General features: G+C 33.5%; 1 protein-coding gene across 4 annotated transcripts in view; it reads left to right on the top strand.

Moving 5' to 3' along the window:
- Positions 1-15,786, top strand: part of LRBA (LPS responsive beige-like anchor protein) — a 370,944-nt gene that overhangs the window by 277,692 nt on the left and 77,466 nt on the right. For all 4 annotated transcript variants that reach the window (XM_081332066.1, XM_081332069.1, XM_081332068.1 and 1 more), the window contains 3 exons: positions 2,338-2,478; positions 3,779-3,898; positions 14,970-15,122. In XM_081332066.1, coding sequence (XP_081188192.1) covers positions 2,338-2,478; positions 3,779-3,898; positions 14,970-15,122 — 414 coding nt within the window. The remainder of the gene's footprint in view (positions 1-2,337; positions 2,479-3,778; positions 3,899-14,969; positions 15,123-15,786) is intronic.

Here is a 15,786-nt window from a genome sequence, read left to right on the forward strand (position 1 = left end):
GGGGTCTCCAGAATTGAAAGATACTATTTTACCATTCATTTATCAGTCCAGTTTCAACAGCATTTCTTTTCTTAAAAAATCTTCTTGGGGGGACACCCATAGGGGCAATTTCATAAAAAACCTTATTTTATATTTTTTTCCCAAACTCTTAATATAGCACGTCTAATAAAGTGATTATTAAAATCAACATTTATTTTAACTTTATCGTACCATAAATACCCATACCATCCAAACCTTAATTCATGGGCTTCCAAATCAAGCAGTCTCTTATTCTGAAGGTTCACCCACTCTTTTAACCAAACCAAACAGCATGCATCAAAATACAATGTCAAATCTGGTCTTTTATCTGGTCTTTTCAAATGAGTATCATCAGCCTAATACCTGGTCTCTATCATTGTCCCAAAATTTTGCCAGACCTTCACTTTAGCGAGGCAGAATACATTGCCTTCTGTGGTCCTGATGGGGCACTACAAAAATATTCCCCCACAATAACATTAATGTCCTTGTGGAAACATCTCAGTAGTGCCCTTGAACCATGTAGCTTTTCATTGTCCTTTCTAAAGGGAATCTCCAAAAGAGTTTATCTATCCTATACTGCTGAAATTCCCTGGCAGAGAGCTTGACTTCTAGTTATCATTTCTCATGTCTGACTGTTGTTTGAATACATCCTTCTGGGTTACCTGATTCTTAACGCCTTCTGTACCTCTACCTTTCCTAGGGACTGAAAAGGTATATAAATGTATTTTTTGTTTTTTTTAATACACACACACGCACACACACCTGATGGCTGATCTTATGGCTGTAATAAAGAATTTGTTCTATGTAATTTGATTGTTCTGTGTAGTTTGGCTGATTTTTCTTGTATCAAAATATAAAAATTATGGGGTGGCAAATAAAGTGATTTATACAATTAAGTAAACATTATTGATGTGTCATGATATCATCAAAACTAGTGAATGGTTTATATAACTATACCTTATTATCCTGATGAAGTTTCAGTCTTACAGTTATAGTATACGTTGAGTGTTATTCATATTAGAAAGTCAAGATACACAGTTAAGGCAAAGAAGTACGTATTGAGACCCACTAAAATATTATTAAATAATTTAATGTTAATTTATATTTTATACCACCATATTTCCTAAAGAATCATGGCAGTGCTACAGCTTTAATATTTTATGAAGATGGACATGTTTAGCAAATCTACTGTCTGCTTGATCTTTCCAAGTGAAAATGCTGAGATTCTTGAATATAAAGCAGATTTCTATGAACAGGTTTTCAAAATATTTGCTCCACCTTTTGGCAGATTGTCATGACTGCATGAGCTGTATTACTACCAGCACTTAATAGTTCACTGTATTCATGCTAAATAACTGGGATTTATGGGAAGAAAAATTAGTTATATTAAGGAATATTCATATTAATAGCATATTTCTATGTTAACTGGATGCATATTTTAAGCCACGAATGCCACTTATTCATTCAGCCTTTCTCACAAGATGGATTTGTTGTTATAACAAATTCTGTCATGTGCCATTTTTGGTTGTTTAGGGTTTTCAGTTCTTAATTTTAAAAGAAAAGTGCAGCTATTAGGCATTAGGTCTCACTGTTCTATCATTTAGTAAGGTTAACGTTAAATATAGTATATAAGAAGTGACAGAAAAACTTTTGAGCATATCAAAACATCTTTGAGCAAAAATGATTATCAGAAATAAGTCTATCAATGGGAAAGAAAATCTGGGTTTTTTATTTTGTTCAATTTAATGTTATCAATAGTATTAAAGTCTTATTTTCTATATTAGTATTCCATAACTAGAAACTGGATAAAATGTTTAAAATATGTTTTATTCATACCTTCTTCCACTGAAGCTCTGGTCAAATATACTTCTATACTTCTGTTGGAGACATTTCCTAGTAAGAAATGTACCAATAGGTTATAATACATGGCCTTTGGAACCATATGAATTGGTATGCTCATGTTGTAAAACTTTTCTATTAAACTATTGTGAACATATTGAAGTGGAATTATGTCAGAGGAAATAATCCAATATATTTAAGAGACATAGGACCAAATACTCCTTGTATGTTTCCTTTTGTAAAATTTGCAGTAGTAATAAAGAATTATTAGAGTAAATAATCCAATTAAATAAATGCAATTTTATATTCCTGAAATTGTTATCTTGCTGTTTGATATTTCACATATTTTGCACCTACATAGTTCTATGTTTTATACCTCATTATATTAAATTGTAATAATAATCCAATGATGTATTTATTGCTTTACCACAACTGCTGATGAAATGATACATTAAACTGTGTTCTTTTTCTTCTTCCTAGCCTATTGGTGCTCTTAATCCTAAAAGAGCTGCATTCTTTGCCGAACGCTACGAAACATGGGAAGATGATCAAGTTCCAAAGTTTCATTATGGCACTCATTATTCAACAGCCAGTTTTGCACTCACTTGGTTGTTAAGAATTGTAAGTGCATTTTAGAATGTTTTTCTGTGTATGAGTAAAGTAGGTACCTAATGGTTAAACAAGGGGAGTTCAATATTTTATGTGGAATCATGCAACTGAATAAGTTTGTTTTAGATCATGAAAAATAAAGTGATCATACTTCATAAAAATGTATGTACAAAAAAAGTAGAATAGCCTTTGGTGTTTTTTTCCTGTTTAAAACTGCAATTTGGTTGTATGACCATTATTTAACCTGGAATGTAATCTTCTTCTGCAGATATAATGGAATTTTTCAAATAATATATACTTGCGGATAACATGCAATTGGACAGATTTGATATATTGATGAAATGAACCAAGTTTCTGTAAAATAAACTGGGATTATGATTTACCTGATAGAAACTAATTTCTTTGGTAAAGCATTAACAAGATGTCATTAATTAAGCCTTGTTAGATTCATACAAGCAGACATAAATCCTAGCAGTAATTTATGGTACTTAGCTAATTTCAGGCAATTATTGTCTAATATGTGCTTAGGTATCTTTTGACGAAGAGGAGATTTTTTCAGTTGTTAACATTTTTCTCTCTTAATTGTGAACTGTATATGCAGGAAGGTTACATGTGCATGCATAATATTCATTAGGAAGATTTAGCTGAATAACAATTCTGCTAATATCTTACTCAGAGATTGCTTGTATTATGTCAAAGCTATTGAAATCTCTTGGTTACATCTCTAGATGTTCTTTAATTCCTGTTCTATATACAGTTAAGTGTATGTTAATGTTATGTTGAATTATAACTGTAGTGGATGCACTAATGGAATAATAGAAAAAATACATAAAATCTGTAACTCAGATTTTCCAGCAACCCTCCAACACTGTAATGTAAGATTCTCTTTACATATTTTTGAAATGAATAACTCAGATTATTATTTTTACTTCTTTCCACAAACAAAACATATTATTCTTTTCAGACAAGGTGAAGTACAGGTAGTCCTCAAACTGTGACCACAGTTGAGCCCAAAATGTATGTTATTAATTGAGTTTTGACCCATTTTATGACCCTGGGGCGCTGGAACTGTCATAAATATGAACCAGTTGACAAGGACCTAAATTTTGATCACAAGACCACGGAGATGCCACAGTGGTCATAAGTGTGAAAAATGGTCATAAGTCACTTTTTTCAGTACCATTGTAACTTTGAACGCTCACTAAACAAATGGTTGTAAGTTGAGGATTACCTGTATTAGAAATATACAAAAAAGAAAAGTGCTGCTGTTTTACAAGGTATTTCATCTTCCTTTCTTAATCATGTTTTTTAGGAGCCTTTTACAACATTTTTCTTAAACATGCAAGGTGGAAAGTTTGATCATGCAGATAGAGCTTTCTCATCAGTTTCAAGGGCATGGCGCAATTCTCAACGTGACACATCTGATATCAAGGTAAAGCACAATGCTACAATGAATGTAATGATGATTATTTATATAAAGTGCTACCAATGTATAGAACTTTGAAGAATATAAGAGGTCCCTTATTGAAATGATTCTATCACTTTCAAGTAAGAAACTGGTAATTGAACTATCCTTTGTGTTTTAAACATGCAGGACTAATATTTAAATATTTATAATTTAATAGAATTGCTTACTCTAGCTGTATAGCTATCGAGAACTTAGAAATAACTCCAGTTGAATCCTGTGGGCTGGTAATATTCAGTGAAATCACTGACACTGAAATCTTTTAAAACTGATAGATTATTCCTCAGCTTTGTTGTAAAAGAAAGAATAGATATCTTCCCTAGTCCCTAAACATCTTTGAACTATTACATGGAATATAACATATACTGAGATTAATGAACAACCATTAGGACCCAAAATACTAGCAAAATGGCAAAGGTGGACATCTGTCACAAAGTCAAGCAAATCTAATTCATGTGCCTTTGAACTCTAATAGAATTTTCCAAAAGGGCAAAGTAGCCATTTAGTGATATAGTTTACTTGAAAAAAATTAAACATGATATCATAAAAGAATGACATGATGTTCTCATCAAAGTACAGAACTGATTCATCAACTTCAGGATTAAGATGTAGATTGAATCATGTTTTAATAGCCTAAGGTCAATGATGCTTTTTTTTTTAGGTCAAAAGCTATACATTCAAAACTTCCTCTAAAATAGCCATTTGGATCTAAACTGCTATAGCAGAAAGCTTTTTCCACCATCTCTATAGAATTGTCTATATGCGACAGGAAGCTTGTAAGCATGGACAAGCCAATCAGGAAGGCCTTTTAGATCTTGCAAGGCTTCTATTATATTAAAATTAAACAGTCTCCAAAGTTAAACGTGAACTGAAGTTTTGTAGCTCTTTGAATATCACACAGGTATATTGGCCTGTCTAATACCAGTCTTAAATTATTGTCAATGCTGGACCAGAGCAGAATTAAACCACTTATTATTTTAACTGAAGGAAAGCTATTGTGGTTTTGCTAGTGATTTATTTTCCTGCTTGTTCCAAGAATTTTGTTTGTTTTATAATGACAGCTATACTTGTCTTCTGCTTTCATTGTTCACATAATCTTAATCTTAGTAATGCACACATTTTGCCATGTTTAGCTGTTAGCCTGGATAACCAGCTGGGGTCCTAATGATCATGTATGTTATCTTTCTTGCTCACAGATAAATTGTAAAAAAAGAATAGTACTGATTATACAATATCATCACTATCAGAATCCACACCGTTCTTTAGTTACCTCATCCAGACAGCGTCACTAAAAAGTCTCAGAGGAAAAATATTCTCTTCACCTGAATCTGCACTGCCCATAGTTTGCATACTAAAAAATTCCTTCCTCTCCTTTATGGATTTTCAGGAACTGGGGCAAGGACAGGAGCTCAACTTGTCATGCAGTCCTTGCATCTTGAACTTCCAGTCGACAAGCCCAGTATCTTAACTACTAGGCCCCCTGCTTTGATATAATCTATACAATATTTTCAAGTTTGGATTTGGCTCAGATTAGATAGGTCAAGTATAGTGAGGAGCTAATTTTTGACTTGTAAGAAGATTCTCATGTACTATCTACTCAGACTAGAATCTGTATTGCAGATTCTATTGTCACATTATTAACAACAGCTGATTGTTATGCTGCAATGCTATATATATATATATATATATATATATATATATATATATATATATATATATATATATATATATATATATATATATATATATATATATATATATATATATATATATATATATATATATATATATATATATATATATATATATATATATATATATATATATACTTGCATCCCAGGTACATACATTTAAAATCCAATAAAAGCTAATGATCTCCGGGATGAAGAAAAAATCTTTTTAATCACTGAGCTTTCATCAGTCATCTGCTGACATCATCAAAGCAAGAGCAAATGGCTATAAGAATAGCTGCACGCCGCAATATGAATGTGACCAGCAGGCAGGGCAGAATTTAAATGTATATTATTCATTTTTACAGAGGCCCTAGACTAGATTGACATAAGATTTGAGCAAGTCTTGGAACTTCACTTATCATTAACTGACATGATTATATCCTGCCTTTCATTCTTCTAAGGATATATATATAAAGTGTCATCTACAAAAATAGTTGCATGAACAATACACTGTAGGGCATAAACTATTTAGCAAATAAAACAGAGGGGAATAAAAAGGAAAACACTAAAAACTTTCAAAGCAAACACTAAAGGTTCAGCTTGATACAAACCTTTAAAAGAAGTTGGAGATTGTGTGTATGTGTGTGTGTGAGAGAGAGGGAGGGAGGGAGAGATAACTTATTTGCGGTTCTGTGATTTGTTTTCTGGGAAAAAGATCTTCAAGTCGTAAAGTCTTAATTTAGGAAAATGTGAAATTATATTATTAGAAGTAACCATGGAATTCTTTAATACTAATAGAAAACATAGTTGTTTTTTAATTTGACAAATTGATTTTCAATTTATATTTTTATTGATATAATTAAATTTCATTATGTCACTGTTGACTCTTAGTTACCACATTTCCTCCAGGGGATCTGTCCTTTCTTTATTTAGTCGGTGTAAATTTCTAACAACTCCCCGAGACATTTACAAAAAGAAAAGTTATTTCCAGAGCAGTGACTGGCATTGGGAAAGAGGAGGAGAAACAGGAAACTTGTGTTTCTTCATTCTTCAAATTGCTTTCAGATTTTCTTTTTTCCTCTGAAACATTCAGAGAGATATAAAATATTATGTAGAAATGCTATACCAGAAATGCTCCATGGCACTTAATAATCCTTGAGCTGGATTATTGGAAATGATTTAGAATTCCTTTGGATTTCACATAAACACAAACAGAACTATACTGCAAAAAAATTAAAGCAGCTATGAACTTTTGCAAGTTTCTGCAAGAACCTGAAAAATCATTCCACTGCTTTGAAAAGCTTATTCATTAGACTCTTAAAGCAATGGCATTCTTTTATAGGCTGAAGTAGAAGCCTCAAAAGGTATAGCTGCTGTAATTAAAGGAAAAGAGGAAATATGCTTGTGTGTCTTCAAAGTCATTGTAATTCTAAATTTATATCATAAATTTGATGATATTTTACTTACACTAGATTACTGACTATTTTACTGAATTGAGCATTGATGTAAATGCAACCAAAGCTATATCATTAATGGCATATTAGAACAAACCTGTTTACTAATTTGTCTGAAAAATAATGGATCTAATAATTGGAATGATTTTAGAAAAGACAGCTGTGGGCAAGATTTTTGCTCTATTATTTATAGCAAAAGATACCTTTGAATCTTTCTGAATACTAATGTCTGTTAGTTCTTCTAGAAATAATATGGACATAATTTTTTTAGATTATATTGTAAAATGTATTTGCATTCATAATTAAGATATTCAGATTTGTGTGACATTTGGTTAGAGAATTTAAAGTTAAACCAAGAACAATTTGTTTCATTTCTTTTCTATTAAATCCAATATATTTTTAAACTAAATATATTTAAATATTCCCATTTCTCTTGTTTGATTGTTTGTTTGTTAACTTTATTTGTCACCTATTTCTTTTGTGCATAAGATACCCTCACATATATTTCTAGAGTTTATTTTAAAGAGGTGTTTTGTGTTAATCTTACTGTGATCTTGTTTTAGAATAATTCACATGCCTGTATACAAATATTCAGCATGCATAGCTGTGCTGTTTTTCACAAGGTCTGAGGTGATAATAGCTTAATTCTTGCTTCATTTTTTCTGCTTTTGCTCTAGTAACTCTAGGCTGACCTTGTCTATAATCTGATGACCTAGTATTGCACTCAGCTATTTGGAAACTGTTCTTGCCATAGTTGACCCTGAGGGTGGTATCTGGAAGACCACTGATCCATTGACCCATGTCAAGAGTGGATTTAGAATCTGATACACTGGGCCTCTAACATCGTTAACCACTGGGGCCAATGCAGAGAATGTGGTTTTCTGCTTATTAAATGGAAAGTAGTTTTCACTTGTTGGAAGAAAGACCAATTTTACACCATTTACTTGCAATGAAATCATTTCCTAAAGCAATTACAAATATAAGGTATTTCCATTCATGAAGTGATTGTTAAAAGGAACTGATAGAATTCCCAGAAGAATTAATTGCTTTCCCTAATCTGTTTTTGTAAACATTTTTATAATGTTTCATTATGGTAAATATTAATAACAGCAAATAGAATACATTTTCTACCTTGAAAAATATGTGAAACAGACAAGCAATAATAACAGTTAAATATTTATTATATTTATTTTCTAGATTATTTTCTATACCACAGTGTAATTAGGAGAAAGATAGGTACACTATACTGTGCTCTTAGTATAATAGACAGCTATGATGAAATCTTCATATTCTAAATTTTGTTCAACTGTTTGGATATTTAACCAGTTTCAATTTGAATAGCTTATTTTAGCATTTTAACACATCAAATTAATGACACAGATTTTTTTTAATTATGTGAAGCATTTCAGATGAGTATATAAAATGAAGAACATTACAAAGTTATTATTAGGAATCTTAAGTATCTTGTAAAATAGTTTTATATTTATATTATTTAATATTTTCATTTAATAGTTAATGAATTTAATTAATTAATTAATTAATTAATTAATTAAATGTTTAAGTTTCCCCTTGACTTTTAATTAAAAATGCAGCTCTTGACCACAGTCTAAAGAAGCATAGGGACGATAAGTTTCATTCAGATGTAAACATTTTTGCTCATATTTTTAAAAATAATGCAATTCAGTATTATGTTTGAATGGGTAAAATCTATCTTTAATTATGATTTTTAGTGACAATTTTAATTTATGGGTATAAAAATTACTTCTGTCAGTAAACCTGACTTACATGAATTACAGAATATAATTTAAGAATAGTACCATTTGGCAATCAAGCAAAGCAATTACATTTTTATATTTTTATAGGCTATATTATTTAAATCTAAAGACTAGTTAGTATTAAGACTATTGCACATGTGGGGCTTCCGCTTCTGGATTTCGGTGCAGCCAGACGCGCGAGGGAATCGCTCCTCGCGTTGCCTGGATTTCTTCATTGGGGGCCCCTGTAAAGGGGTCGAAAGTCACCCTGGAGGGGCGATGAGCAGGGGAGAGTTCTTCCAGTTGGCGGTAGAAGGGCGGCGGCCCTCCCATTGGCTTGGAGCTACTCTCTGAACTGAAGAAGAAAGGATCGGCCACTCCCATGGCCCATCGTTTAGCCATTTCCTGCCGAAGCCAAAAGCACAACAAAGCACTTGAAAGCACTTGAAAACTGGGTGAGAATTGCCTTCTTCTTTTCCTAATTGTCTACTTTCCCTGCCAAAAGCTTTCCGAATTTGCTTCCCCTTGTGAGGGGAGAGGGAAGGGTTTTTTTCCCCCACCCTCCTTAAGAGCGGCCTTTGTCTACATTGGGAGAGAAAAGAAAAAGCCTTGTACTAAATTATACTGATTAATTGGACTTACTGCCTTTCTACTTTTGGCCCTATATTTACAGAAATGGACTATTCTACCTATTAGTCTAAAAAAGGGGACAAAAAAGAAATAAATAAAAAGACACCGTCTGAAAAGGATTTGAAGTACTCTGGGGATATCTAGTGAATACTATTGGCAAACAAGCTTGCTTACATTTTGGACTGACCTTGGCATTAAGATAAAAACCTGAAACAGCTGGAGATGAATTTGGCTTAGACTTGTGGAGGTGGACTCTTACTGATTTTTGTTTGAAAAATAGCCTCCACCAAGGACTATTTATAACTATTACAAAATGGAGAAGGATCAACCACAAACCTCGCTTGATTATAACCTTATACTTGTAACAATCTACAGGGTCACTGAGATGTCTGTCTCCAGATTTAATAATTTACATGCCAACCTCAAGTCACAAATTGAAACCCAGACTGCAACTAAAGAATTTACACTTCAGAATATAACAAAATTGGAAGTTATTACTATTGAGACAGAGAAATATAAGCAACAACAACAACAAAGTACTGAAAAAACTAATATCCAAAACCTGACTTTATTCAAAGAACCTACAATTTTTAAAGTACAAGGAACCACTACTTAAAGACCAACAACAAACTAGGGAAAAACTTAATACTTAACTTCAGACCCTCTCTAAGGAGCCTACAATTTCAGAAGTACACTACATGCAAGATAGTGATGCCAATATAGAGGAAGCCAAAGACCAATAAAGAAAACCTGTGGAAAGCTTGGACAGTCAGTTACTAAATATAAAATTGGATAAGATTTTCTACTCGAAACAGATCAACCCATATGGAAGAAGAATCCAGACTGAACCGCAGACAGAGATGTCAGAGCAAATAAAGAGAGTGGAATTAACATGGCAACAATATAATGACTATAAATGGTTCAACTTTTGTATATTGCTGATGGTTGGATGGCCTCCTCTGGTGTAAATAATATACATGTGAGCAAATGAAGACCTACTTGGCAATTTAAAGCCCTGGGTCTGGAAACCCGACTGGCAAAAAAAAACACCTAGAGTTAGATTTAAAATATGAATTCCTAGAGAATTATCGTAGGTCATTTTGTTAGCAATTAGTGACTTATTAGAATCTGAAATAGAAAATATTCATGAGATAGAATTAAAATGTGTTTAAGTATTTTCTAAGCTTATTTCAAATATCATAAATTTATATATTGATATAATGGAAATTTGACATGGATCCTATGTTTGATGTTAAAATTTTGGTTATGTATAAGTAGAAGTAAATTGATAAATATAGACTCTCCGATTGGTAACTTAGGATATGAAATAATGGTTATTAGGTAGAAGCCTAATAACATAGCCTGGTGGGCGCCTGTCCTGGCGGGTCTCTTTACTTTTATTAATATAACAGGGCAAATTCCTGCCAGTTGGCATACATCAATAATTGTTCCATTACATAAAAAAGGCTCTAGAGATAATCCAGATAATTTCTGGTTAATTAGTCTAATTGATATTTCAGCAAAAATTTATGCTAAGTATTTGGTTCATAAATTAGAAGACTGGATAAAGAGAAACAATATTCTAGCTGAAGAACAGTCTGGCTTCAGGAGCGGAAGATCTACAATGGACAATTGTTTCGTGTTGGACCATCTAATAACAAAGTTTAAGTTTTGGAAAAAACCTTTGTATGTGGCATTTATAGATCTGAAGGCAGCCTTTGATACAGTTGATAGATCAATTCTATGGGATAAATTAGAGGCCATGGGAATAGAAAAGAAACTGCTATATTTAATTAGATTGTTATACATGGAAACCCAGGTAAGAGTTCGAGTGAACAAAACAGGATCGGTAACAAATGCTATTCCAATTAAGAAGGGCGTAAGACAAGGTTGCATTCTAGCCCCAACACTTTTCAATTTATATTTAAATGATTTTCCAAAATGTTTGGAAGACTTATCACTTCATGGGCCCAGTATAGGAATAAGACAGGTAAATTGCTTGTTATATGCCGATGATATAATTTTGCTGTCGGCCTCACAGGTGGGGCTACGAAGGTCACTAGGGAGGTTGGCAGCTTATTGTATAAAAATTGTTTGACAATGTAGAGAAATCAAAGGTAATGATATTTAGCAGGCAACAAAAGATGAGGAGATGGGTTTTAAATGGTAGAAGAATAGAACAAGTTCAGTCATTTACCTATTTAGGGCTAGTATTCCAGACAAATGGTAAATGGGATAAGCATGTAAAAGCCGGAGCTCAGAAGGCTGTGGCTCGGATGGCCCAATTAAACAAACTTATTTTAGAGAAAACTCCATCTTCATTAACCCCAGTACTAAAGGTCTTTCAAGTGAAAATTGAACCAATACTTACCTATGGGGCAGAAATATGGGGATTAGTTAAGCTGCCTGGGCAGGAAATTCCTCAAAATAAGTTCTTGAGGAGAATTTTGGCAGTGTCCCCTGGAACCCCAGCATGCGTTGTAAGGGCAGAAACGGGAGTCCATGCGATCGGCACTAGGGCCATGCTGAAGACCATTTATTATTGGCTCAGAATATTTGAGATGGAGGAAGGGAGGTTACCTAAGCTAGCACTAATGGATCAGATTATTTCAAGTAACAAAAATAATTGGATATCAAGAGTTTTGAAGCAGATATCTAGCTTTGGTATTCCGTTAAACTGGCAGCAGCATGATCATAGGCAGATTCGATTTTGGATTGCACAGAGATTTAAGGACATAAGTGCACAATCGGACATCGCACAGGTGTCAGTAGCAAAGGTTTGCCTCTGGTTATCGGCTAATAAACAAATTTTTAAAATAGAAAAATATTTAACCTTGCCTTTATCTCCCATTATAAGGAGATTTTTTTACCAAATTGAGATTGGACCAACTTCAAACAAATATGCTTTGGGGCAGGTATAGGGGGATTCCTGTAAGTGAAAGAGTCTGTTTATGTGGGATGGGGGAAGTTGAACAATGTACCATGTAATTTTTGATTGCCCCTTGTATTCAGATTTGAGAGAATATCAGTTGGGCAGGATCTTTTATACTAGTACCCCTATGTCTAAAGAGTGCTTCTTGCATCATTGTTTGTTAGGTTCTAATTTGCAGTTGGTGAAATGGATTGCCAAATTTGCTGTGAAGTTGATGGAAATAAGAACAAAGTTGGTGCAGCAGAGTGTGGTAGATTGTAGGAAAGATCACTTGATTTAAAAATGTAATTTTAAAAGTAGTTTTAAGATTGTTCAGGGTAGACGCAGGGGTGACATTGTAATATAATTTTAAGTATATTTAACTTGTATCTTAAATCATTGTATTCTATCCTGATTTTATTTCAGATTGTATTTTGTTTTAGTTTCTTTTTAAATTGTATTTTATCCAGTTCCACTTGAACTGTTTTTATCAAGTTTTAGTGATATTTTGTTTTTGGAACTTGGCAATTTGATATGGCCCAAAGGCTAATCAATAAATAAAGATGAAAAGCTAGCTATTTAAATACTGGGTGTATGTTAGATGATGCATTTTTTGGTGTAGTAAGATAAGGGAACTTTGGGTTGTGAATACTATTTGGGATGTTAAAGGTTAAACTTGGATACTATAATTAACACCAAAATTAGATAAAATTTAATAACAGGATATAGATATATCTTATCAAAATTAGATTGACAAAATCTTCTTTAATTGACTATGCTATTCCTAGAAATTTTTTAGTTTAAATATGTTGTATTGAATGTTGAGGGAAATAGAGAAGGATGCTATGATAATGTAACCCGAACTATGTATTGAAAATTCTGTTACTCAACTGATGACTACCCAGGTATCATGATGCTTTCTAAATATATAGGTCTGTGGTGGCGAACCTATGGCACGCATGCCACAGGCGGCACACAGAGCCCTCTCTGTGGGCACGTGCGCTGTCGCCCCAGTCCTAGGCCTTCAGCTGGATTTTATAAAACCTTTTTGCTTTAGGCCTCTGCCGCCATGTGCAAAAAAAAGGTTCAATCAATCAATCAATCAATCTCGCAAGAAAAAAAGTTCTTGCAAAGTTGGAATTGATTGATTTAACTTTTTAGTCCCACCCAGTCTGCCGTTACCATCACAGCCACGCCCACCCAATGGGCCATCCCCACCCAATGGGCCACGCACACCTGACACCCAATGATACATAAGTAGGTTTTGGGTTGCAGGTTGGGCACTCGGTCTCTAAAAGGTTCGCCATCACTGATATAGGTTGCAATTTGAAAAACTAATAAAACTTGTTGGTTTTTTTTAAAAAAAAAACTATTGCACATGTTGATGTACAAAACACTACCCATCTTTTAGGTGTCTCACATGACATTAAAGATAATATTGCAATTATATATTTTTTTTTCTTCCTAGTGTTATTTTCTCATATCCTTACTGGATCTCCTCAAACAGATGTAGTTGATGCAGTGAGTTGCCAGAATAAGAGTATTATAGAAAATCAAATACATACACCCTGTTTCCATTACCAGAATTTTTGGGCAACCAATGTACTTAAAATGGATATATGAAATGGAAGCAACAGTTCAAATACGTTTACAAAGAATAAACCTCTGGTTATAATAAATCATAACTGAATGAAGCTGAATGATCATATAATAAATCTACAAATTGAGAAGGAGCTTTTGTGTCCAAACCAATTGATTAGTTAATTTTTTTTAGTGTGTGTGTGTGTGTGTGTGTGTGTGTGTGTGTGTATTTTGTCTGACATTTTTTTAAAAGTTACCCAGCATTTAACTATCTTTATGGCTAATATTGATAAGGACACTGCTTTAATAGAGATTTACTCATTCTAAAAACTTTAAAAAATAACCCTATACATTATCTTTGCAGTAGCCAATTTTCCTAAAAATTGGTGCCACCTTTAAGCTTCAGCTACACTATAAGAATGCAATACTTTATTGCTGTATGCATAATATCAATGCATCTTGTAAACATTCTATTGCCAAGTTGAGTATGTTACTCAGTGTTGCTTACATAGACATGGCAAACATAAGAGTATCGAGTAGCTTAAATTATTCAGGGAATATGAGCTGATTATTTAGACACATTTTTCTGAATCTGATTTTGGAATCAGATGCAGAATATAATGCTACACATTTTACAATATATTTTAATTTAGTGGGTATTTAATGTTTCTAAAAATGACATTTTTTAAAAAAATTAAAAAATATATTATGAGTTTAAATGTTACAGCTTCCATTATTTTAAAGAATACTAAGATTTAGTCCTTTAATCTCAGATTAAACTGTGTTTAGATAGCTTAACAGTCTAAACTGTGTTTAGACACTTAATCATACCTACTATTCTTTCATTCAACATTTAAAATATTGCATTTATTTACCACTACGAGCAAGTTTCTGCTAAAATTTAATACATGTAAAGTGAAAATATTATAGATACAAAATGAAGCTACTTTCTATTGCATCCACTATCTCTTTTAAGTGAGTGACTTCTATGATAACCCAATTTATTACATGTCACTGGTTTTCATTTCCATATAGGAGCTTGTTCCTGAATTTTATTATCTACCTGAGATGTTTGTCAATTTCAATAATTACAATCTTGGAGTGATGGATGATGGAACAGTGGTCTCTGATGTTGAACTTCCACCATGGGCCAAAACCCCAGAAGAATTTGTTCGCATAAATAGACTGGTAAGATAACAAGCAACTATTAATTGTGTTAAGATATGAGCTTTCTTTTAAAAAATGTCATTTTTTAACCATGCAAAGCTGGAATTTATGTAATTTGGAATCAAAACAGCTATTTTAGAAGACTGGGAATCTCTAAAGCAGGGTTCCCCAACCTATGAGCCACGTCCCAGTACTGATCCGTGGCCTGTTGGCCACTGGGCTGTGGGAATGGCTGGTGAGTGCGCGCATGTCTACATGCATTCCCCCCCACTTGTGCCAGCACCACTGTGAGGGGGATAGCTGCCACACGGCATTAGCAGACCCATTTGCTCATGCACATGGAAGCTAGTGGCCCCGCTTGTGCATGCGTGCAGGCGCTAGCATCCCCATTTGCACAGAGCGCTAGTGCCATTGTCAATGTTGCACAGGTGCTAGCAGCCCATTTGCGCATGCATGCGGGTACTTGGGCTGCTGCAGGTGTGCATGGCTCCATTCATGCATGCACACGGGTGCTAGTGCTGCCATGGTGCGTGCAGCTTGTTTGCACATGCTCAGGCACAAATTTGCCTGCTCCTCCCTTTTCCTCTGGGCCGCCAAGCTGGAAAGGTTAGGGACATCTGCTCTAAAGTTTTATGCTTATTTTTAATTTAAATATTGATGCTTATTTTTAAGCATATCACTAAAA

This window comes from Vipera berus (genome assembly GCF_964194415.1).
Source record: "Vipera berus genome assembly, chromosome: 7".
Lineage (NCBI taxonomy): Eukaryota > Metazoa > Chordata > Lepidosauria > Squamata > Viperidae > Vipera > Vipera berus.